Source organism: Catharus ustulatus, chromosome 25, assembly GCF_009819885.2.
Source record: "Catharus ustulatus isolate bCatUst1 chromosome 25, bCatUst1.pri.v2, whole genome shotgun sequence".
Classification (NCBI taxonomy): Eukaryota; Metazoa; Chordata; class Aves; order Passeriformes; family Turdidae; genus Catharus; species Catharus ustulatus.
In genome coordinates this window covers 3772347-3797651 of record NC_046245.1, presented here as the reverse complement: position 1 = coordinate 3797651, position 25305 = coordinate 3772347, and the positions used below count along the sequence as shown (strand labels likewise).

Here is a 25305-nt window from a genome sequence, read left to right as displayed (position 1 = left end):
ACCGCCCCTTTCCCGCACCGCCCAGCTCAGCTCGGCCCGCACCGCCCAGCTCGGCACCCCCCGCCCCTTCCCTTCCCGCACCGCCCAGCCCTGCCCCGCACCGCCCCCTTCCCGCACCGCCCAGCCCTGTCCACACCGCCCAGCTCAGTCCTGCCCGCACCGCCCAGCTCGGCACCGCCCAGCCCTTCCCGCACCGCCCAGTTCAGCGCTGCCTGCACCGCTCCCTTCCCGCACCGCCCAGCTCAGCCCTCTCCGCACCAGCCCTTCTCCACTCCGCACTGCCCGCCCCCTTCCCGCACCGCCCAGCCCCTTTCCGCACTGGTCCCACTCTCTGCCCGCACCGCACCACTGCAGCCACGCTCCAGCGTGTGCGTGGTGCAGCCACAGTGAACTCCTGGACGTCCAGGGATCTGCTCTGGTACCCCCACCCAAGAGCCCCATGAACCCATCCCGGGATCCTCCAGGGCTCCCCTCCCAGAGCCCACTCCAGGACCCCACCCCACGATCCTCCAGGGATCATCCTGGAGCTCCCCTCTGGACCCCACTCCAGGACCAACCTGGGATCCCCCCCTCAGACCACCCTGGAGCCACCCCAGGATCCTCCAGGACCCCCATCAGCCCTGAACTTCCCTCAGCCCAGCACTGCTCCCAACCCTTATTTTCTTCCCCAGGAGAGAGTTCAGAACAAGGCTCTGAGTCCGTATGGAAACAACATCAAGGCTTTATTCTTGGTTTTATCATTCAATGGGAGGGGAAAAAATAAAAATACAATTGAAGAGACACCCAAAAAGCCAGACCTTGTACAAGTCAGTGCAGGGTGTGTCCATGCACACACTGAAGTGACAGCACAGTCCCTCCACACACCAAGTACAAAGCCCCAGGGACAAAGGTCTGTGGTGTTTATCACAGGGAAGGTACTAATATTAAAAGGCAGCTCCATCTGCATCTTTATCTGTCTGGACGGGTCATTCCTGGCCTGGTTGGCACCATCATGGGTCTGGAGGGGGGTCTCATCATTGGGGGCCCTGGCATCATTGGCATGTGTCCTCCCATGGGTGGCCTCATCCCAGGAGCTGCCAGGGGAAAGACAGGTTAGAGAACAGCTCTTGGGAGCACCACCTGCCCAGTTATGGTAGAACATGGATGGCTTGGGTTGAGATGGACCTTAAAAGATTTATTTCAACTCCCCTGCCATGAGCAGGGACACCATCCACTATTCCAGGTTGCTCCAAGCCCCATCCAACCTGGCATTGGGCACTTCCAGGGATCCAGGGGCAGCCACAGCTTCTCTTCACAGCAACATCTGCCTCACCACCCTCAGAGGGGGGAAATTTCACACTGTACACTGGGCAGGTTCTCTACCCTGCTCCAGGGAACTCCCATTTTCCACATCTGTAAGCTGTGATCTGGCAGCTGCCAACATGGATTCCATTCTCTGAAGGAGCTCAGCCAGCAGCAGAGGAGGAACTGAGCTCCTGGGTTATACACCCATTCTGACAATATTCACTCACAGATAATTTCCAGCCACTCAGGAGACACACGAGCTTAATTACTGATCTGGGAAAGTGTTCATTTGGAGAAAAATGCTGTAAAACCATCCCATGTGCTCAACAAACAAGCACTGAGCACCTCTGCCAGGGAAAAGCAGGGGCTCTACTGCACAGCCCTGAAAGAATGGTTTCCATCCCACTTTGCCATTTCTCTTTGCCAGGCTGCTAAACATCACAGATTGTGCATTTATCTTGTGCCTTTAAAAACACTTAAAGAACACTTTCAGGTACAAGACAATAATTGCAAAGACACTTCACTACTTTGAGTGCACGTGTGTGTTCCCATAGATTTGTTCTGGGAACTGCTCCAATAAGATATCCCTTGAGAATTCTTCAAATGCCAGGAAGCTCAGGAGTGGAATGGATCAAAGACATTTCAGTTTACAGTTCTGATAAAGCCTTTCCAGGCCCATTGTTTCTCTGGAACACATTCCCCTGAGACAGTTTAAAGAGTAAAATTCATTTAGTGCAAAAACTGCACCTCTTGTGCAAAACCCAAGAGCTGGAGTAACCAAACTTGTAAACAATTACTGCTCAGAGCAGAGGGAGAACAGCTACGACTTCCCAGAGCCATAATTCCAGCTGCACAGGGGGTTGGTGACTCTCAAGGAGAAGCAAAATGGCTTTAATGAGTGGTTGTAAAATTGTTGTAGTCCCTCCCTGCAGGGGTAGCAGTGACACAGAACATGACCAGCCCAGCACTGAGCTCCCAACAGATGGTGGGACGGAAAATATCAGCCAGACCCTCCCAGCCAGCCCCACCCTGGCAGAGTGACCCCATCCCAGACTTACCAGGTCCAACTGGCATCATTCCTGGGGGGGGTGGGCCCATCATTGGCATCATCGGGGGCCCCCCCATGTGTGGGGCTGGCATCATGCCGGGCCGAGGGGGGCCAGCTGGACAGACACAACAGTTAGACACTGGCACTCTCAGGGCACTGCAATTATTCACAGCACATGGCAGTAACTAATGCCTCAGTGGCTTTACATCTGACTGCATTCCAGCCCTGGTTCCAGGTGCTAGAAGTGAGCAGGGGAGGAATATGCTGGCTACAACTCCAGCTGTGCAGACCCAGGACAGGGAGCTGCCATTCCCAACAGCAGGACTTGGGGATGGGAGGGCTCTGGGCCCTTCACCAGCTCAAGGGCAAAAGGTTACCAAAGTGATTCTATTTAGAAAAACCAACCCAAACCAAACCACTGTGCAGTTCTAACAGAGCACCCATGGAATGAGGGGCTGTCACTGCCTCTGGTGCACTCAGCATCCCAGAAATCAGACACAGTAAGGATTGAACTGCTCTTACATAGAATTTCCTCACACTGTGGGAGCACAAGCTCAAGATGGCTTGGCTTCAAACTAAAAAGCCTTTTCCTTCTAAGTTGAAGACACAAGCAATACAGCTCTAGGGGTCTGTAATCCCAGTCCCAAACTGTCCCAAACTTACGGATGCTGGGAGGAGGTGGAATCATGGCTCCAGCTGGAGGTGGTGCCGAGAACGGGGTCGGTGGAATTTTCCCTTGCTGGAATGCAGCCGCTACATTGGGGGGGAAAAGAAAAAAAAAAAAAAGGAAAGAAAGAATCCCAAGGAAAAAAAAACCAGTTACTAGGCCGAGGAAGCGCCGGGTCACTCGTCCGTGTCATGCCCCGCGGTCACATCATGCTGCGTGCGCTGCTGTCCCCACGCCGGACACATCCCTGGCACCTGGGGAGCACCTGAGACTTCTGGAGACAATTATTGTTACAGCTGGGACTAGAGAACTCCTGAGTGGATGTCACAGCCCTGGGCAGGGCAGGAGGGGAATGGGAGAGGAAAAAAAAAAAACCACAATCAACCACGTCGCGGGATCCGCAGCGTTCCACTGGGACATGCTGTGCTGGAATGGCAATGGAGCAAGGGCTGGGGAGAGGGCAAAGAAGGGGAGAAATTCCACTGGTATTGACTGGAAGGAAGGCAAAAGATGGGGAAGTTGGAAGCATCACAAGGAAAATAGACAAAGGGAAATAGAGTGAGGATGAATTAGGTGATGTCCAGACTGGACATTTTAGGAAAACTGTTCACTCAGTGGTGGTTGGGCACTGAACAATCCCCAGGGAAGTGAGCATGGCTCTGACTCTGTCAGAGGTAAGGGAGCAGCTGGATGATGCTGCTGTCACTGGTTTAGTCTTAGGCAGTCCTTCATGGAGCTGGGAGTGGGGTCAATGATCCTCAGGGCTCCTGTCCAACCTGACATATCCCACAAGCCAAGGAGTGCTGCCATAAAGTTAAGCTGGTGCTTGTATTCCTTTCACAGAGGAAAGAGACATTCCTCAGAGCAAAGAGGAGAAAGACCTCTTGAAGTGACAGAGGAAACAATGCCACAATGCTTCAGTCAAGCCTTTAAATGCCAGAAAAAAACATCACTTGGAACTGAGGGCAAGGAACACCAGCATGTGAAAAATGCAACAATCCACACGTTTTAATTTCCATTTCCCTATCTTTTGGAATTCTTATCCATGCTCTTAGCATAAATGTGCCACTGCCAAGCAGCACAAGTTTGTTATGTGGCCCTGTAGGATATCACTGAGAGCAGTGGCACTGACAGCCCTCATGAACAGTTGCATGGAGCCACTGCCATCAGCCCTGGGAGGGAACCTCACCTCTTATGTGGCAGGCAAAGCTCTCAGGCTCCCCTAGGATGCCCAAAACCTGAGGAGCTCAAGATCCACACTCCAAGTTTTCACTCATGATTCACTGAGCAAACACTCCTCAGGGAAGTGAGGAAAAGTCAAGGTGGAAGCAGGGAAGAGCAGCTGGAGAAAGCAGGGGAAGGAATGGGGAGGCAGCCAGGGTCACAGAAAGATTGGCCTTACTTGTTTTGTCAATCAGGCTCTGGGCTTGCTCCTCCATCCATTTCTGGTAGTAATCCTTCACGTTCTCCTTGTGCTTCCGGCCACTGCAGTGGGTTTTTCTCACGGAGGGCTGGGAAAGGTCACAGAAACCTTAAAGTTACGTTCATTATGATTTTAAAGACGTCTAATTTAGCAGCATAAAGCAGATTTGTTTCTGTGCCCAGGCAGAGGAGAGGTGATGTACAAAACCTATATGTGAAGTTTTACCAGCACGGTAAGTGTTGACTCTCCAAATGCTGCCCTGAGACGCCTCAGCTACCTCCCCTGACCTGCCACTGCCCCGCTGTTAAACACCAGGGACATGGCACGTTCTCCCTCTTTCTTGCATGGAAGAGGAAAACACTAAGGAACACCACTGTATCTGCTTTCAGCCGATGTAAGTATTATTTTAATGCTCTTGAAGCACGAAAGAATTAAAGCCGAGACTTTGGTACTCACCGAGTCATGGGTAAGGTACGTGTCACAGTAATCACAGTAAAACCTGCCGGGGAAAAGCCGGGTTATTCAGAGCTCCCTTTGCGCTGTGAGCGGTAACGGAGCTCCAAGAACGACCCCGCAGGGCGCCAGGGCCCGCCCGCTCATCCCGCCCCTCACAGCCCTGGGCTCGCGGGAAACACCAGGACCCTCGAGAAGCACCGAGCCCCGCCCGGGGAGCCCCGCCCGGGCCCCTCCGAGAGCCGCGGCCCGGTCTCCCGCACTCACTTGGGCATGGTGCTCCCGCCGCCGCCAGCCGGAAGTGACGCACGGGCGCAGTGACGCCCTCACGCAGCGCCGCCGCTTGACCCCCGCCGGCCGCCGTAGAGCCCGGAAGTGCCAGTGAACGGACCCCGCTGTGTCCTTCTCCCCGCCCGGCAGGTGGAGCTGTCCCGCTCCCTCCCGTCCCTGTCTGGTCACGCCACCATAGCCCGCCCACAGGCCCAGCACTGCCGGCATCGCCCCCTCGGCGCACAGCGCGCAGGCTTCGTTGGGGCCGCCAGCGCTGCTAGAGCGTGTACTCCTTGTTCTCTGTTCTCACAGAACACGCACGGTGGTTCCGATCGTGATCCGCGCACGGAGCAGCCTCGCGCGGAGAAAAACTGCATGAAAAACATCATTTTTAGGTAGAAAAAAACACCGATTAGGCTCCCGTCGAGCCTTGCGCATTTCGTTTGCATGGCGCCGCATGACGTCACGGCAGGTTATTTGCATACACAAACACGCGCACTCGCCGCCATATATGGATACCAGCGCGCGGGTGTGGGCGGAGACGAGCGATCGCCCCGCCCCCCGGTGACGCAGGGGAGCCCGCGCGGAGTCCTCACGTCACTCGCGGCGCTCATTTGCATGCACGGCCCCGCCCCCTCGCCCTTGCCGCGCTCCCTCCCTCCTCCCCGCGGGCACGCGGCCCCGCCCCGCATCGCGCGTGGGGTGACGCCGGGCAGGGGTGACGTCGCGTGCCGCGCGCCGCGGGGCGGGGTGGCGCAGGCGCAGTGCCGGCGACGGCGGCGCGCGCGCACCCGCTCCCCCCCGCCCGCCCGCCCGCCCCCGCGCGCCCCCCCCGCGCGCGCGGCGCTGAGGCGGCCCCGGCCCGGCCGCGGAGCCCCCGGGACCCCCGGCCATGGAGGGCATGGACGTGGACCTGGACGCGGAGCTCATGCAGAAGTTCAGCTGCCTCGGCACCACCGACAAGGACGTGCTGATCGGCGAGTTCCAGCGCCTGCTCGGCTTCCAGCTCAGCCCCGCCGGCTGCGCCTTCTTCCTCGACATGACCAACTGGTGCGGGCCCGGGGCCGGGGGGGGCGGGCGGGACGGCCTGAGGGGGCTCGCGGGGCCGAGGGGCCGCGGGCCCGGCTTCCCCTCCACCACCCCGGCCCGGTCGCCTCAGGGCCCCGCCGGGGCGGGGGGAACGGGTGGTGTTTGTGCTGGGCCCTCTGTGCCCTGGCCTGGCCGGGCCGGGCCGGGCGGGCGGCGCGGGGCCGGAGGCGGCTCCCATGGCGCTGTGGGAGCGGGACGGGAGCGGGACGGGAGCGGGGGGGACGGGGCTGACTCCGGGCCCCAGCTCGGGCTTGGTTTGCCGGTTCGCCGGTCCAAGGGCCGCGGAGCTGTTGGAGTGGAGAACAGATACACGGGGCGTGTGAGCCGCGGGCAGTGACCGCGTTCGGGGACGGGCTGTGGCGCCCCGGCTTTGGGGCAGCTTCAGAGGAAGGGAAATTGTGGCAGAAAGGCGCTGTAGGACCCTGGAAGCGGGCGCGGTGCACGTGTGAGAGTTACCGGGGTGTTTGGGAAAAACTCAGCGTCTGCCTGTGGACTGAGGGTCTGTCTAAATCTTCTGACTCTGGGGTGTGTGTTTGCCTTGATAAAGGTTCTGTGTCACTGCCCAAGGAAAAAGTAGGCATGGGTTATCAGGGAAACTGTAGCTCGAGAAAAACAGGGAAGATATTCAGTACAAGGGTGAAAACCAGCAACTAGGTGTGTTCTAGTGCAGTAAGCCCAGGAACTGTAAAAAAGATGTTGTGGAGAGGCTGCTCTGTGAGTCGGGGGGATTGGCTCGTTTTGAGCCCTTTCACCTCTCAGCCCATATCCAAAGTGTGTTGACCTGAAAGCTCTGCAGGGTGGGGGCTGCAGGAGAGTAAACGAGTGCTGTGTGTTTCAGACACGGTGACCAGAGGTCATTTAGCTTAGAGGTAGAACATCAAACCCAGAAACCTCGGCTTTGAAAACTGAAATCCAAGAGAAGGTCAGGATATCAACAGTTGGGAGAAAACTTGTGTGGAATTGTTGAGTTTATAAACGCTGATAAGACAACTTAGCTTTTTGGTTTTGCTTTTCCTTCCTCCTACAGCTCTGTATCGAATTTTAGTGGCAAATAAACATCTGCAGAAGGAGTAGGGGAATGGCAATAATTCCTTGTGTTTTGTAAGCTGATACAATGTGAAAGAAGGTCTTGAGGAGTTCAGGAGTTTGCTTGGAAGAAATGGTTGGTTGCCAGGAGAAGATGCTTTCCCACTTCATCCATGTGTTTGTGACATTACTAAAAATGACACTGCACTGTAATCCTGAGGGTTCTCTGAGGTTCCTGGGGAGAGCAGGGAACAGAGCTGAACCTGAAAGTTGCTCCTGAAGATGCTCCATGTAGCCAGATTGTTCCTGGTTTGTGCTGAAGCAGCTCTTTTTCATTCAGGAATATTGAATTCCTGTTTGAAATAACAGCATTTCAAATCCAGCCTCAGAACCAAGGGCTTTTTCAAATGTTAGTTTCAATTGAAGAAGATCTGAAGTGGTTAAAATAGCCTTAATTTCCCAACTTCAATAGTTTGGTTCTAAAAACATCAGTTTTCACATTTTTTGCTGAAGTACTAATTGATAAATCTTGTGGCTGGATGGGCACGGGCCTGTTGGGGTGCTGAGATGTGTGTGCAGACCAACAAATGAACAAACAGGGGCTGGGACTGCTCTGAGAGGGCTCAGAGCCCGTGTGGGTGCCCGTTCTCAGCCTGGCAGAGACTCCTTCTCCCCCAGCTTGGTGCTGTTCCTCATGCTGCCGTGTCCAGCTGCCAGCTCTGCCCTGTCCCTGTCCCACTTCCCAGCTCCCACCCCTTCCTGGATGGCCACAGGGTCGTTGGCCCTGCTGGGCTGACCCTGCACTGCCCCTGCTGTCCCTCAGCAGGGACAATCAGGACACGTGTTGCTGTTCTGGAAGCGCCTTTCCCGTGTCATTGAGGGGCCCTGTGCAATCCACACTGCCCAGGTGATTCAGGTGCCCTACCAGGTTTGCCTTGTGTGGCTGGGATTAGGGTCAGAACCTTCTGGCACCAGCGTTTGTCCTGCAAATAATTTGTCTTGATTAGTCTATCAGATCATTTTTCCAAGTGTTAAAGCATGGCAGGTTCTTTCAGGGGTGATCCCTTCCTGCTGCATCAGGATTGATGTTCACCTGCAGGAAATGGGGAGGGAGCTCCTGGTGGGGTGACAGAAGTGCACACACTGGGTGTTCCAGGTTCTCTGTAGCAATGTCCCATGTGGGAGTTAATTAACAAAGACATAAATAGTTTCACTAGAACTTGTTCCCAGGTGTGAAAGCTGCTCTTTGGCAATGACTCTAATAACTTGGTCATCTCCAGACCCGAAGTTCCTTCCCCACTTGTGTCTTTCATCTACTGTAGGGAATACTCAGAGCTTAATGTGCTTTGAAAGACCATTTCCAGCAGCATCATTAGTAATTGTGGTCAGAGGATTTACAGTGAATTAGCAGTTCTGCTGGAATAAAGGAATTATTTTTAAGTAACTTGTTTAGTCAATCTGGGGAAAAAAATAGTGGCTGACTGGGGAGGAATACCTGCAAGTAGCCTCTAAAAATCAGTGTCCACTTCTCCAGTTCCCAGGAATGCCCAGTGCCCCCTCAGACCTCTGTCAGGCTCGGGCAGTGCTTAGGAACTGCCAGCTGGCTTTATTTAGTGCTGCAAAAAATGCATTGGGTTGAACATATGCATCCAAAGTTTCAGAGGCTGTTCCTTGATCTGCAGGAAATACAGGTTAAACCCTTTGTCTTTCCCTGCTATTTATTAAACACTTTCCTAGAGTTCTGTCTAATTTCTGTGCTGACTTCTTGCCTTCCTGCTGCATAAATCTGATTCCAGAGGTCCTGACTGTACATTCCCCAGCAGCAGCACACACCATCCTGCTTTACCATTTAGTTATTTATTTCCCATTCAGAGAGGCTGCACAGGGAGAGGCTGAGCTTTCGCTTTCAGCGTGAAACCAAAAGTGAACTTCTTTGTTCAAAAAGCAGAACCAAAAATAAACTGTTTTGTTGCTGTAACGTTTCTTCCTTGGGAGGAAACCCTGGGCAGTAGAATGGGGAGGGCAGTTTGCTGCCATTGCATCCAGGATCAAATTCCCCCTCAGTTACCTTGGCTCTGCTCCCTCCCCTCCAGATGTTGGGCCCCACTACAGGTGGGAGGGAGGGAGCTCGTGGGAGAGATTCTTGTGCTGCACTGAAGTCCCACGTGTTGCCTGCAGCTCCACAGTGATCTGGGAGATGGTCAGAAGTGAGCCTGGACCCCTTTGGCCTTGGCTTGCCTTCACAGGGAGCTCCTGGAACTCCATAAAAGTCATTGGATTCCTCTAGAGCTAGCGTGGAAATTGTATTGGGACAAGAAAAAGGAATGATTTTCTTTTCATTGGAGTGTGTGCCAGCTTTGTGGGTGAGAGGCTTGGAGCTGCTTTAATTCTGTGAGAAAGTGAATTAGTTTGAAGTAGCTAATGGTGGTGGATTTAAAAATCCATACTTTAGTGTAGCTGGCTCAGAGATTCCCAGTTGGGAAGAACTAATGTATATTTCAATAATTTACATGTAATATTTCTTTACGTTCTCTTTTTAGCTCTTGTTTAGAAAGCTGAATTTTTATTAGAGCAGTAGGTGTGATATTTAATTGAAATGTGTCAGGTAATTATAGTTTCCATTGTGTGTGTGGGAAAAAAAAGCATTACTGTAACAAAGCTTTTTGGATCCAGCTTTAGGTGAAAAAGGTCATTATTTGTAAGGTTGTCAGATCTCTTTTTTTCATCTGTTTAGGAGAATTTGTAGCTGTGTCATGGTTTAACTAGTACTCCCAAGGTGATGTGTTGCATGAAGATAAACTTATTTCTGAAAATACTGCAGAAATCTGCAGTAAAACCTTGTTCTCTCTCATGTTAGGTGTGGGGCAGTTCTATGCAATAATTGTCCTATAGATTCACATTTCCATCCCTGGGGGTGGGCTGTTCAAATTCTTTATATCCAGTGAAACACCAGAAGTGGATGCACTTAATTGGGGGTCTAAGGACATGGTTTAGCTAATAGGGATTTAATTGCTTTTCCCATGACTTTTACAAAGTGTAGGTGCTACTCAGAGAAATACTTGAGGTGTATTTGTGTAAGAAGTCAGGACACTCAGAATTTAACAGAACAGACCTGGTCAGAGGGATTCATACAGGATGTGCTTCCCACAGTGGCTCACAGCAGCATTGCTCCTGAGTTTTAACCTCAGCATGAAGGTGTCCTCTGAGAACAGATGTTTGGGCTGCTCTTCAAACTGAATCCACGTTCTGCCAAATGTGAGGAAAACTTCCCCACTGCTCTGTATCGACCTTGAGCTCAGTTTTGACACCCCTTCCCCTTGGAGGGGAATCCTCATGTCATGGAGGAGGCAGGAAACTGAGAACCTGACTCTGCAAATAAATCATCCTTCCCTGGGGGTGCCTGTGGGTTTTCATTCCTCACCCAGCATCCATGGGGCAGTGACAGCAGTGGGTGGGAGTTCCTGTTGCTTTGCTTCCTTATCAGGTGACAGAGACCAGAGTCCCGTGTTCTGTGACTCAGTACACGTTTGTCAAGCAATCCATGGCTTGGTGTGACTTTGGTCAGGTTAATATTTGTTTATAGGGACCAGCTGGGCCAAAGCTGGTGAGAAGGGTTGCCTCAAAACATTGATGGGGTGTTGATAAGATGTAGTAGGGAAGAAGGAAGCTGAGGCTTTGGACTTGGTGGCCATTTTACCCTAACCCAGCTGGTGACACACTGTCCTCACAGGCAGAAGTGGCCCTCCAGAAGCAGATCTGGGGTTGCTGATGTCTCCAGGATGTCAGGACAGTCTGGGGTGCTGTGTGGATTTCAGGGGGTGCAGGGTCATTCACACCCTTGGGATGGGGAGGGAAAAGAGGTTTTAAACTGTTTGGTTCTTGTGGCTCACTTGAAGCACAGTGAATGTCTCTTAGTGCCTCTGAACCATCCCAGACTGCTGCCTCTCTGTGTCCACAGCTGTCTCCTAATGCTGCTAAAAATAGCAACATTACAGAATTAAACAATTTAAAAATATTTTCTTAGAAGCTTTTATCTACTGTGCAAAAAAAAAAACCCAACCACACCTCTTCTCCAAAACGACTCAAGTGTTTGACCTGATTATTTTGAATGAAATCTAGACTCTAAAGAAATTGTATTTATAACTGTGGAACATACTATAATTGTGCTCCAAGGTACAAAGCATTGAAAAATTTGGTGCCTGTGGTGTGAAGCATAAGCAGGTAACTGTAGCAGAATTGGGGATTGGATACAATATAGTTTTGGTCCAGCTGGACTCCGCCTTACATGCCCCAACTTGTTCTCAGCCATTTTCTGTAGCTTAATCCCCCTTCGCTCTCCTGAAGACAATTATAGATTGGTAACATAGTTTGTACTGAGGAATTGGCAGTTCCAGAATCTCCTGCCTACTGGCACCTCTCAATGACTTTCCCCTGGGAAGAGCTGCTGCCTGTTTTCAGTGGCAGCTCCTGCTGGGACATTCTCGGGATATTTCACCCCCCACTTAAAGCTGCTGGGACCAGCTGCTTTGGGAGGGCTCAGCTGCTGGGGATGGTTCTGGGGCTCCTGCTCGTAGCACCATTATTGTGGTGCTGCTGTTGGGCAAGGGGCTGTGCTCAGGTGCTTTGCTGTGCTCAGGTGATGTGCTCAGCCCTGTGCAGCTATCTCGGGAAGGTTTCAGCAGCTGCTGTTGGTGTTTGTGTGCACATTAAAGCTGCTCAGGGAAAGTGAGTTCCTTTGATGGTTTGGTGCTTTGAGGAGCACCTGTGGGCTCTCAGTTTCTCCCCTCGTGCTGCCCCTGCAGATACAGGAGTGCTTCTGTCACCACAGGTTTCTGTATTCTTCCTAGAACACTCCACTTGTATGTGGAACTGCTGCTTTCAGCTGAGACAATGAAATGTTTTTCTGTGCTTTCATGTGAAAAAAAAAAAGCAAGCTTTAAATTAGCCAGATCTTCCCCCCCACCCCCTTCAGCTGTGTAAATTCAGCTTAAAACTTTCAGCTTCCCTCAGTGATCCTTTTCCATCATCAGACAACTTCTAAGGTAGTTTCCCAACTTCATATATAGAATTTAGTATAACTTTAGTGTATGAGGGGTCAAGAATGAAGAAAACTGACACAGAAATTTTGCTTTCTGAACTTCTGTCTGCTGAAAGATATTCTCAAAATAAATTCCAGCCCTTATCTTGAGACTTTGCACTTAATTGCCATGTGTCATCCCTATTGAACATTTGACTTGAAAGCTCCAGGCAGAAGTGCTTCCCTGCAGCATGATGTGCATGTCTCTTCCTCCACCCCCTTTGGCCTTCTCCAAGGCTTGCAGTGAGGCATCTCCTGCTCCAGGAGCAATAGAAGCTGTTGGAGATGTCCCAGCCTGGAGTATCAGCAATCCAGATCCCCAAGAGCTGAGGTGAAGAACATCCAACTAAGATTGTGCAAACTAAGAGACAAAAGGGGTTGCCTCACTTGGATGTCTCCCATATGTGTTTTCAGTCTCTCCTCCCTGTATCATGAGAGAAGTTCCATTATTTGGGAGTGAGGAACTGTCCATCTGCTGCACTATTTCTTTTTGTTTTTTAACAATAGACACCTTATGGGGTGCTGTGGTGCCTGGTTACAGGCTGCATTTGGAGAGCGAGAGGAGGTCTGTGAAGGTGGAGACTTGAGTTACAGGAGGAGTCTGAGGTGTCCTGCATCATGTGTTCTGTGCTGGACATTTTATTGTGCTGTTGGCACTGCCCAGAATCTACATTGCATATTTCCAGGAAATGTCACCCGAGTTGCTTGGCTCATGGCAAAACACTGTACCCTGTGAGTGCTGAGGCACCTGCCTGGCTCCTCCCTCCACGGGGCCAACCTTGGCACCTTCCTTCCAATGACCAACTCCATTTGTTACCTAAGAAATATTCCTGGTTGTTTCTGAATGTCCTCAGGGCTCCATCTGAAATTCCAAATGGAAGGTGCCATTGCAGGGAGCATTCTGTGTGTTGTGTTCTCCAGCAGCTCAGGAGAAGCAGAGCCCTGCAGGGTTCCCCAGGAGCAGACCATGGTGGGTGCTGTGCTGTGGGCATGGGCAGGAGCCACAGAGAGGAAAATTTTGATTTGAATTTTTGCCCCCCAAAAATCTGTTCTTTAAAAAAAAAATACAACTTTTTCTTTGACTCTCTCATCAAGTAATTTGACAATATATGAAAGCTTGCAGATTCCTGTAACATTTATAGTTTAAATTCTGATGCCCCTCATCTTGTATGTTCAAAGCACCTGCTTGTACTGCTTTTCTTCCAAGATACTGCACTTCTCTATGCTGAAAGAATTCTCCATATTCTGGGGAGCAGAAGAACCTTGGGCACATGCTCTGCTTTGCTTGAGGCCTCAGCAGCCTCAGTGCTTCAGTCTCCTAAAGTCTGATACAATTAACTAAAAGACAATTTCCATTTACCTGTATGCTCCTGGTTATTTGCAGGACAGGGAGATGTGCAAGGTGGCCTCGAGTTTGTGAACTGATTTGGAAGAGTTTCTTTTCATTATGAACACTGAATTGCTTTAATTAATTAATGACTGAATATATTGGTTTAACATAACAAGAGGCTGTCTGGAAAAAAACAGGTAAAGGAAAGAAGGGCTCAAGATGAGCCACCTCTTTGCTATCATTTAAGAGTTTATAAGGGATGTCACCAGAGCTATTAGCAGAGAAGGTTTTAACTTGACTATTGTAATTTAGCTCCTGAGGCTTGAAATGAAGCAGCAGAGCAGAAGGATTGATCTGAAAAGAAACACTCTGGTGTTGTGTGGGAAAAGCACTTGACACCCAAGAGTTATGGGATGCCCTTGGAGAGGAAGGAGTGGGATACCCAGAGTTAGAGAGGATTTGGTTGATGATGTGGAGCTACAACCTGTATTTGCTTCCTACTCCCCTCTCTCTTTCTGGAATCTTGCTCTTAGGGCTGAAATTGAGCACAGTGCTGAGTCCTGGGCTCACCCCATCACTGGGGTGACTTGTGACTTCAGGCTTTTCCCAGGAGTTGGATCCTGTCAGACCTGCTCTGTAAGTGTGACAGGGCTACAAACTGCTGTGGTCCAGGACTGCTCTAAAAATGGGAAAATTGCTTAATTTTGGGGACATAAGGAGGGCATGAGACCTGGAGGGCCCTGTGAAGACAGAGCTGTGTGGCCACTCCTGTAATTAGGAGAGCTCAATCTTGTCAATCACACTGGCTGGATTTGCAGAGTTGTTTGGTTTATAATAGTAATTTATCTCCTGTGGCAGAGAGCAGAGGGTGTAAGTAGTGTGGTGTAAGTCACACTGAGGAGTGGAATCAGGCAGGCAGGGATGTGTGAGCAGAAGCCTTAGATGATAACTGGACCCTCTGAGGGCTGACCCTTGTGTCTGTCCATGCAGTGTCTGCAGCTGGGGCTATGCAGTTACAGCTGGGCACAAGGGTAAAGACCTAAAAATCCCTAAATATGTATTTAAAACCAGACTAATTTCAGGGCATTGAGTGTGTTTGCCCTAATGCATCTCTGTCATTAGGGTCACATTTGGTTGTGGGCTGCACTGATGTTGTGCCTGTGGCAGAAGGGCCAATGCAGGGGGTGCTGCTTGGACTCAGCTGCCTGCACATCAGCAGACTGCAGAGTTCACCTCTGCAAGTGGCATTTTCCCTGGGGTGCTGCCCTCCAGCTGATCTTGGGGGTTTTGGGGTGAGGGAGGGGTGGGACAGAGCCCGTGGTTGTGTGAGCTGAGAACAGGAGCGAGGTGTGAGCTGGGGGTGCCTCTGGCACAGAGCGCCGCCGCCGCTCCGTCCCTATCTCCTGGGGTTGTCTGTGTCAAAGAACATGGACTCAAGGCAGATTTGCTTTGTCATCCTGACTTTGGCTTTTGCCACTGTGAATTTCTCTTCAATTTCTGGAAGCTTCTTCTTGGTTTTCTACTGTAAAGTCCAAGAGGCATTGAAATATATAGAAGGGCTCACTTCAGACATCCCCCATCACACAGATCATATGGTGGGAGTGGAGAGGTGGGTTTGGGAATATTTCATCACAAATGGGGCAAATCTGTTTCCAGCATGCCTTGTTCTTTAGTTAGTTTTTAACTCGATGCTGCAGAGGAGTGTTGTTGTTTCCCAATGGCAAAGTGCACTGAAATATGACCCCGGGATGGGAGTGCTGGCCCCAGGCCTGTGTGCACAAATAGCCCACTACCTTCTGAAGCCTGTTTGCAGCCCAGCAAACAAACACAGCCAGGCTGCCTCACAAAGAGTTGCAGTAGAAATCTGCCCCTCAGAGCTTTTATTTTTTTCTCTCAGTGTCAATAAAATATCAGCACCACTGATTCCAGAACCATCACTCACAAGATGTTGTAGTCCATCTGAAAATGTAGTTATGTAGTAGTGGATTAGGAAGAGAAAGAGCTGCCTTACTGTGTTTTGTATCTCCTACAATACCTTTTGCCTTGGATTGCTGTACTACAGGAAGAAATCCTAGTGCAAGCTAAGCTTCAGCTCATGGTGTTAGCTGGGTGAGCGAGCAGGAGTCTCTTGGCACAGCCCTGGTGTGAGTTATGTAAATCTTGTGCAGTGTATAAGCAACAGGCGGTTGGTGACGTAAAACTGAGCATTTGTCTCTGTTTACTGGCTAATGTGACATGGCCCCTTCCTGCAGCATTTGACTGAGCTGGCGGGATTAAATAGAGCCCTGACACTCCTAAGCAGAAAACGCCTCAGGCTGAATAATGGTTTCTGCTCTGGAATTCAGCGTTCTGGCCACAGCCTGGGACCCGGTGGCTCCTGTGTTGGAGCAAAGTGCACTCGGCACGGGTGGCAAAGGTCTGGCTGTGAGGCTGGGCTTGCTGAATTGCTGATCGATCCCCGTGGCCATGTTGTGCAGGACATTCCTCCCGTGCCTCCTTAGCAGAGTATCAGGAGCTCCTGTGACTCACACAGCGATTATCTGCTGGCTGCTGGTGCTGTGATGGATGGATTGCAAAACTGATGGGGCTCTTTGGGCCCTCAGTGTGGCTCTACCCCCTGTTGCCCCCATTTTGCTGCTGCACTTTGAGTCCCCTGAGTTTTCTGTGAGGAGAAAGAGACACTGCTGCCATGCAGTTAAGATTTTATCCAGAATGTCTGATTTGAATATTTTTTGCCATGAACACTGTAGGAATTGAACAGGAGGCAGTTTCTTTACTCACTGTTTCAAGCCTCTTTCCAGCTGGCAAGCAGCCCCACAAAGCCCTGTGTTTGCTCTTGCTCAGGGTCACGCTGCAAATGTTTCTCTTGCTTTCACCTTGGCTCCCTGACTCAGACACATGACACCCCACCACTACCCAGCCCCTCAATATCACTGTGCCCACACAGAGCAGCTTCTGCAGGGCTTTGGCTTTAGGTGGTGGTTCCCAGTTCCTGAAATCCTGGTTTTGGTTTTTTTTTTCCTATCCTGCTCAAAAAAGCAGCACAGATTTCTGCAATCATGAATAAAAAGAAGCAGTTGTTATGCCCATTGTGTTTGGGGAGATTTTACTCATCTCCATTCTCACAGCACCCACTCACAACATGTAAATCAGGGCCATAACCTCTCAGACATGTATAAACAGAGGAATTACATGACTTGCCAAACACTTACGTAATGACTTAATAGTATATCGTGGAACTGAGCTAAGGCTCATGAATCCTCTTCCTGCCTGACTGTTCCTCTTCTCACATTAATTATCATGAGCTGTAGCTACACCATGGCTCAGGAATCAATAGCATTGTGGCTTTCTCAATGTCCTTAATATATCACAGACTTGCACTGTCATTTATCTTTATTCAGTGAGAACTTTTGACTCAGGTGGTTTGTAAGTTCCTGCAGGTTGTGACTACCCAGAGCTGAGCAGGCACTTTATTGATGAATAAACAGTTTGTACCTGGTGGTGTGCTTCAAAAACAGCAAGGCTGGAGTCATTGTCTGTAGTTTCTGGTGCCCTTTGACCCTGAGAGTTATCAGAAGAGTGCTCTCTGTGTTTTGTTCCTCTTGTGCTCCTTTTGTGTGCCAAAATAAAACAGAGTTTTGGTTGGGCCTTTTGAAATTAGCTGAGGTAACGAGGCTGGTGTGAAGAAACTGCCCAGTGTTTGCCTCCTGTGGCAAAGCTCTTCTCAGTGTCTTCTGAACTGTTCAAGTTTCATAAAGACTTGTAAATTCCAAGATTTCCAGGGAAAATAGAAGCAGAGTAGAAGAGTGATCTAAACCAGTGTCTCTGGCAAGAAAAAGTGCTGTATTTTGATCTCTGTTATCTTGGAAAATCCACGTGCAGTAGAGATAAAAACTTTTAAAAAACACATGAGCAGTAGAGTTATTACAGTCTGGATATTTTTGCTGAACTGTTTAGGATGACATATGACCTTTTCAAAGGGCCTGACCTTCCTGTACTTCAGTTTGTAACGTGCTTTTTTCCTTTCCAGGAATCTACAAGCTGCCATTGGAGCCTACTATGATTTTGAGAGTCCAAATATCAATGTCCCTTCCATGTCGTTTGTGGAAGATGTCACCATAGGTGAAGGAGAGTCCATCCCTCCTGATACCCAGTTTACAAAAACATGGAGGATACAGAATACAGGTGAGGCCTTTGGACTGCAGCAAGCCCCACACAGCAGGTGCTGGGATCCCAAGGGAGGGATGCTGGCTTGAGGCAGGAAGCTCATGTGCACTCACATGGGCTGGAGCCACCCTGAGGTGCTGCCAGCCTGTGCAAGTTCCCTTTCTTGGGTTGGTACAAATATTTTGTGGGGGGATGTGCAGCTTGGTCAGGTCACCAGTCTTGTTCCTCGTGCCAGCACACAAACTCTAGGAAACTTGTAGACAAATGAGGCAGTTATACAAGGGTCATGTGGCAGGTCAACTTGAGGCAGAATTGCCTTTTCACATTCTGAGAGGATACAGGGCTGGAGAGACCACATTCCAGTTTGAAATAAGTCAAAGCAGTGACTGGGATCCAGGAAGTGAGGCTGGGCAAAGTGCATTCCCAATGCTTGATCTGGTGGGATGCAGTCAGAGAGGAAAACGAGATCCATGGATATGAAGGAATCCCTTGTCCTCAAGCAGTGCAGTGACAGGATGTTGCATGAACATTTAGAACAGTGTGTCTGAATTTAATTGACCTGCTTGTACTTGTGTGAGGGAGAATAATCCCACACTGAGGTGTGATGTTGGGAGTCATCACAAGTCAGGTTCAGGTCTCAGTATTTCTGCTGCAGTACTTGGACTGAATACCCACACTAAAAATCTCAGGGGGGATATTTAAGAACATAGAGAATGTGTTCTAGAAGAAGGATTTAATGTTTCAGTGTGCTTTTTCTGCCTCCTTTTGTTTGAAAGTACAATGGAAGAGTTACATGTGGAACTTGCTTGAACTCCAGTACTGTGAAAAGTTGACTGGCAAATTTTTTATAACTGTCCCTAATACAGCTCTTCCAAATCTAGTAAGTGTAATAGGTCTTGTTACTCTGCCCTTAGTACCTCAATCTGTGTGTTATGACTATACCTCTATCTTGGGCCCTTCTGACTCCTCCCTTCCTTATTCCTCTGATGTGCCATTTCCTGGATGCAAATTCAGCCTTAATTTAGCATCCCAGTTCAGGGGATGTTTCATTGTTCTTGGAATGTTTCACCTTCTGAAATCTTGGGCCTTCTAAAATGAAGGACAGGAGCTCCTCTTGACTTAGGATTTCCTGATGAGGGCAACTTGTTTTGGCTTCTGTGTGGTTTGAACCTGGCTTTTCAGACCATCCACCCATGCCCTGACAGTGGTGCTGGAGGCCAGAGCTTGGTACAACCACCCTGCTGAGGGTTAGTGAAGTGCAGCTTCACTGCTGCTTATGACTGTGCAGTGTGAGGAGGACTGCAGCATTTGAAAACCATTCTTTGGTTTAATTAAGGTATAGTATCAAAGGGCTGCAGTGTTTCCAGATAATATCTACTTGTTAGGCAGATAACTGAAGCAGTGCCAAGGTTTTTAACAGCTCTACAGGAGTCCTTGATTACATGACTTCAGTTCTAGAACACAAAATACCTGAGGCATGTGTCACTGGAGCGTTTCAGGTCTGATGAGTGTGACAGGCAGAGCTCAGAAATTGTCAGTTTGAGGCATGTGAGCTGTGAGCTCAGTTCAGTCAGGTTCTCATATGTGTCAGTAAAAAACAATGCCCTGCTCTGGTACCTGCAGGATGGTGCTGCCTTGTCTGCCAAAAGAGCATTTTGTATAGTAGAACCATTGCTGAAAGGGCAGCAGGATTTAACAGACTGGCTTCCTCTCCCCATTCTGCCCCCAGCTGCTGCTGGCTCTGCAGGACACTCTCTGCAATTTATCATCTCCTGAGAGATGAGTGTACTGAAATAGAATGACATAATCATAATTTCATTTTATGAGGCTTATCAGTTGCAGCGTTCTAGGCACCTTGCAAGCCTAAAGCCATTAAACCTGATAAAAATCACATAAATAATTTAAACTAAACCATGTTGCTGGGCTGCCAACCTCTGCAGATGAGGCTTCATGCTCAAGTGCCCCACGCCCCAGGCTGAGGTCAGCCAGACACCCAGCTCCTCTTTCAGAGCCCTGCTCTCTCAGCACCTTTCCAGCTGTACTGGAACATCCCCCACACTGAACACCAGCTGCACTCGTGCACATCCTGCTCTCCCTGCGAGGCTGTGAATTCCACAAATAAGGACTTGACAAGAAAACCAGTCCTTGCTGTGTCTTCACTGGAGTATCCACAGGGATTAAATTAGCAGGCAAGCTGTTGCAAAGGATGCTCCTTGAGGTAACGTGAGGTCAGAGCAGCCTCCAGCACGCTCGCCTCAGACCAGACGGAGCAGTTCCAAGCTTCGTGGTGGTTCAGCTTTCTTGTAGCCATTTCCGTCAGCCTCAGCTGAGCAGGAGGTGTTCTCAGTCCTTGGCTTAGTCATGTGATGTGACTGAGGAAGGAGCAAAAGAAAATTGTGCTAAACTGATTTTTCATGAGGCTCAGAAGCGCGTTTTTCTTTCTGTCTGCCCCAGCACTTGTTATCTTTGGCAGCAGTGGCTGCGTGCAGGAGCTGTTTTCTGTCTCTTTGATTGCCAGGTCACGCTGTCAGTCCCAGTGTCTGCAGTCTAAACATGGATCTCCACAGATAAATCGTGTGTTCACAGCCCTTCCCACCTTTGCACAAGCCTGAGAAAAGGGTTGGTACAAGGAGAGAAATAAATCCATTTAGGAAATAGTGCTGGCACTTCACTTACACCCCAAACTATGAGTTCCTTTTGAGACTCCTAGCAGGCTTAGGAAGAAATGAATCCCTGAAAGGACATGTTGCCAACACTTTGTATAAATAACAGGTATTTGATGTGGCATGGTTCAGGAGCTTCATAGAGAGAAGAAGTGGGGGCACACAACACAGCCCTGCCCTTGTCTCTGCCTCTGGCCCTAGGAAAGGGGAGGTGTGTATAGGTTAAGTTCTTTCTTTTTCTTTTTTTTTTTTTTTTTTTTTAAGCTGGTAACACTGTGACTTTGAGATTTTTTTATTTTGAGTAACAAAGACATAGAGATTATTCAAATAGGAATTGTTCTGCTAGTCCCTAAATGCACCAGTTAAAAAAAAAACAGGCTCTAAAACCTTGCTCTAAAAACCAGGCTTCCTTAGCATCCACTGCTGCTGTGTCTTGTGTATCTTGGTTTCCTTTGACCATGCAACAATTGCCCAACTGTTTTAACAAGCATGTTTCACCCAGTCTTACACAAACAGACAAAGCTTTTCCTGGTGCACTGTCAGTAATTCCCTCTCCTGTCTAATCCCAGGGACGGAGGCGTGGCCCCCAGGGGTTTGCCTGAAGTATGTCGGTGGAGACCAGTTTGGCCACGTGAACATGGTGATGGTGAGGTCCCTGGAGCCGCAGGAGATGGCTGATGTCAGCGTGCAGATGTGCAGCCCCAGCACCGCCGGAATGTATCAGGGACAGTGGCGGATGTGCACTGCCACGGGACTCTACTACGGAGGTGAGCAGCCCCACAGGGGACAGCAGGGACACCATGGGCCCAAAATGGAGCAGGTCTGCCAGCCCCAGGCCTAAATATAGAACACAGAGTGGAGGAAAACATCAAGGGAGCTGCTTTGTTGTCTTGGTCAGTGTTTTCTAAGCACTGGAACAAATTACAGATTACATAAAACTCTGGAAAACAAAGGGATGTGCACAGCTCTTGCAGAGACTCCCAGTCAGTCCTTGTTGAGATTTTTTCCAGTTTTCCATTGCTTAACATTGTGAACTGCACATGAGCATAAAATAATAGTGAAAACATCATGTGAGAAGTTAGTGCCCAGGGTTTAATGCAGTGATTTAGTGCATCCCCTGTGGGCTATTTCTCTGATTAAAGAATAAATTTGGCTATTTTGCCTGGTGTTTCAGCCTGGACCTCAAACATCTGCCTTCAGGGCAGCCTTCCCTCCCTTTTCTGCCAGCTTTAGTTTACACTGAGAACATCTTTGTATCTCTGTTGGCAGCTGGGAGTATCCCAAGCTTCAGGGTTTGAGTGAGAGGTTTTGGCACATGGAGGCAAAAATACCAGTGCCAGAAGGAGGGGGCTGCTGGCAGTGCTGGCACTACCATGCAGCTCCTCAGTGTCCAGAGGGGACACTGTGTGTCCCTGAGGGATGGGCAGGGATATCCCCATGCAGGTGGGACAGCCTGTCCAGTTTGTGTTGCTGGTCCCGTGTGCTCACAAAGCTGAGGGTTCCCCAGGGTTTCCAGACGGTTCCCAGTCCCAGACAATGGGAGATGTCCCTGCATTGCCAGAATTTGGCACTTTTACAAGCACACGACCTAAAGATTGAACCCCTTTGGCCTCCAGACTCTGAGTCCGGGGGACTCTTGCCCTGCAGCCGAGCTGGTGGCTTTGCTGGCAGCTGTCCCCAGGTCTGGCCCGGCGTTCCCGGGGCTCGGACATTGGTCCCGGTTTGGGGCGGGGCCCGGTGCTACCAGCCCGGGGCGGTCCGGGGCCGCAAGGCCGCGAGGGAGCGGCAGAGGGCGCTGCGGGGCCGCTCCAGAGCCGTCATTTGTGGGGGGCACGTATGGGGTGGGGACATCACTGGTGGGAGTGGGTATGGACAGTGGGGTGAGTGTGTGCAGGGACATCACTGGTTGGGGTGAGTGTGTGCAGGGGGGTCACTGGTGGGAGTGAGTGTGTGCAGGGGGGTCACTGGTGGGGATGGATATGTACAGTGGGGTCAGTGGGGTGGGTGTGTACAGTGGGGTGCGTGTGGGTGTGTGCAGTGGGGTCTGGAGTGGGTGTGGGTGTGTACAATGGGGTCAGTGGGGTGGGTGTGGGTGTGTGCAGGGAGATCACTGGTGGGAGTGGGTATGGACAGTGGGATCAGTGGTGTGGGTGTATGCAGTGGGGTCACTGGTGGGGGTGAGTGTGTGCAGGGAGATCACTGGTGGGAGTGAATGTGTGCAGGGGGATCACTGGTGGGAGTGGGTATGGACAGAGGGGTCAGTGGGGTGGGTGTGTACAGTGGGATCGGTGGGGTGTACAATGTGTACAATGGGGTCAGTGGGGTGGGTGTGTACAGTGGGGTCAGTGGGGTGGGTGTGTGTTCAGGGTGGTCAGTGGTGGTTATGCAGTGGGGTCAGTGGAGGGTGTGTGGATGTGTGCAGTGAGGTCAGTGGGGGGTGTTTGGGTGTGTACAGTGGGGTCAGTGGGGTGGGTGTGTGCAGTGGGATCAGTGGGGTGTACAATGGGGTCAGTGGGGTGGGTGTGTGTTCAGGGTGGTCACTGGTGGTTATGCAGTGCAGTCAGTGGGGATGTTTGTACAAGAATCAGTGGTGTGTGAATGCAGGGGTCAGTGGGGGTGTTTGTACAGTTCTCAGTAAGGGGGTGAGTGGTGTGTACTGGGGGTCCTGGCCCTGGTAGGGTGTGGAGTTCCCTAAGCAAGTCGTGTGCCCCCAAGGTCAAATCCCACTGTCCTCAATGGGCTCCTAAAATTCAAACTGCTGATCCCAGCCCTGTTAAACTCAGGGCACTGGAACCAGTACTGCTGAGGCTTTGTAAAAATGCACTTTAAGCAGTAAATCTTTTTCTTGATAGTGCAAAGGATGGAATCCATTTGCTCCTTCTAACCCTTCTTCGTAAATTCCCATCTAATGACAACCCAAATGTGTATCTTTCCACAGATGTCATCTGGGTGATCCTCAGCGTGGAAGTTGGAGGACTTCTGGGTGTCACACAGCAGCTGTCATCCTTTGAAACAGAGTTCAACACGCAGCCGCATCGCAAGGTAGAAGGAAACTTTAACCCATTCGCCTCTCCACAGAAGAACAGGCAACCAGATGAAAACAACCTAAAAGACCCTGGGGGTTCCGAGCTAGGCACAATCAGCAAAAACACATGGGGGCCTGCTCCTGACCAAATCGAACAAGATCAGAATGGACTGTCACAAAACTCTGTAAATCTCTCCCCCAGCAGTCACTCGAACAACTTGTCGGTAGTGACGTACAGTAAGGTAGGTGCCCTGGGCGAGCAGGAGAACGGGTAGGGGAGGAGCCTGGCAGGTGTGTAATTGCTCTTCCTTCCAAACTGCAAAGCCCTTTCCTTCTGCTTCTGCCAGACCTGCTAAGGAAGGTTCTGAATTTGACTGTCTGACTCTGCCAACTCCTCATGTTATATTAAAATATTTTTTGCCTCTGATAGACTCTACCAGATCCACCTTTTTGTTTTTGCTTCAAGTCCTTCTTAAAATTTATATAATCTTGTTTGGGTGCTGTAACTGCAAGTGGCTGGAGCCTGCTCCGGTTGCGTGTGCAAATAAGTCAAAATATCTCTCTAGATGTGTCCTGAGTTTGAACATAATTTTGAACAGAGAACAAATAACCACACCCTCAAACTTCAGATTATCCAGATAACTTCTTTTTAGCTGGTGTGGGGAGACTACAGAGCTCACCATTTGATCCCAGAAGCTGCCTGCAGGAACAGTCAATCAAAGGACTGCTCCTGTCTGTGTCCTTGTCTTGTTCATAATTGTAGGTGATTTTTAAATTATCTTTACTTTAAATCTCTCTCAAAAGCTTGCTTGGTGGATGCTATATGAGTCTGAGTGATATTTTGACTGTTTTTATTTGCTTGTGTGTGAAAAATGAATTGCAGGATTATTTACAATTCAGAATCCACCTGTTAATGCAGCAGTATGTGTAGGTGTGTACTGTCGTATGTCAAACTAGTTTGATTTTTTAAATCCTTTAAAAATGCTTTACTGTACTTTGAGCAGGCTGTGTAGGACAATAACACTTGGTTGCTGAATGACTTAATAAAGCCCTACTGTTAGTTCACCTACAGCACTTTAGTTGCTCCCTGGATGACCTGCCTGTCCTGTGCCAGTGGATCTTGTTTTAGTGACCTTTACCCCAGGGCTGTGCATTTTTTATGGCTGGCACATGTGGGGTGAGCCTGACTGCCCCCCTTAGTGCTCCCAAACACCATCTCTGGGCTGGCTCCTGCTGCCAGGCTCTGCTCACAACAGTGGAGTGGATGGCTTGGGGAATGATGACCTGTCACTGAAACCCCACTGAAGTGGCAGTGCTGAAAGTTGCTGCTTTGGTGGCTGCATGGTGGGGTTGTGGTGCTCCCCAAGGGGCTGGGCTGGGGCTGGCTGCAAAGAACATGGGTGTGAGGAACCAGAGAGCCCATGGCAAGGAGCAGCTGCTGTGGGAGAGAAGCCAACAGGAGAGTGAAGCATCACCTGAGAGCTGTCACTAGGTTGAAGTGAGCTGCTTTAGCTGGTAAGCCAGAGCTCTGTGCTCTGAGGAAACAGCAGCAGTTTTAATCTAACCCTAAACATAGGGCAGGTCATCTTTCCTCCCCTTTTTCTTGGTTGTTTTGTTTTGAGATTGTTTCTTTTTGTATTTACAGAATATTCTTGGGTGGATTTGAGGTGGATTATCTGAGATTAAAGCAGACATTTTGTTTGCTGGCTTCAGAAGGGACAACTTTATGGTCCTTTTTTGGTTTGGGGTGGGGGATATGGAAAAGCTACTTGATTTTTGGGTG

At 50.1% G+C, this 25305-nt stretch overlaps 2 protein-coding genes across 3 annotated transcripts in view; one reads left to right on the top strand and one right to left on the bottom strand.

The window, feature by feature from the left end:
- Positions 1 to 703: 703 nt before the first annotated feature.
- On the bottom strand, positions 704 to 5210 carry SNRPC (small nuclear ribonucleoprotein polypeptide C). 2 transcript variants are annotated; one of them, XM_033080393.2, is made up of 6 exons: positions 5143 to 5210; positions 4879 to 4921; positions 4402 to 4510; positions 2996 to 3088; positions 2343 to 2447; positions 704 to 1073 (listed from the first exon to the last, which is right to left on the bottom strand). In XM_033080393.2, exons 1-6 carry the CDS (start codon positions 5148 to 5150, stop codon positions 949 to 951), a joined length of 483 nt encoding a protein of 160 aa, XP_032936284.1. In that variant the 5' UTR covers positions 5151 to 5210; the 3' UTR covers positions 704 to 948. The 2 variants fall into 2 exon arrangements, with proteins under 2 accessions (XP_032936284.1, XP_032936285.1); XM_033080394.2 differs by having other exon boundaries at positions 2996 to 3085.
- A 729-nt stretch (positions 5211 to 5939) lies between these two features.
- ILRUN (inflammation and lipid regulator with UBA-like and NBR1-like domains) overlaps positions 5940 to 25305 on the top strand; it is a 28711-nt gene continuing 9345 nt past the window's right edge. Inside the window, exons 1-4 of the mRNA XM_033080026.1 lie at positions 5940 to 6195; positions 17698 to 17852; positions 21067 to 21264; positions 23436 to 23764. Of these exons, the coding sequence (XP_032935917.1) occupies positions 6038 to 6195; positions 17698 to 17852; positions 21067 to 21264; positions 23436 to 23764 (840 nt within the window). The 5' untranslated portion in view covers positions 5940 to 6037. The remainder of the gene's footprint in view (positions 6196 to 17697; positions 17853 to 21066; positions 21265 to 23435; positions 23765 to 25305) is intronic.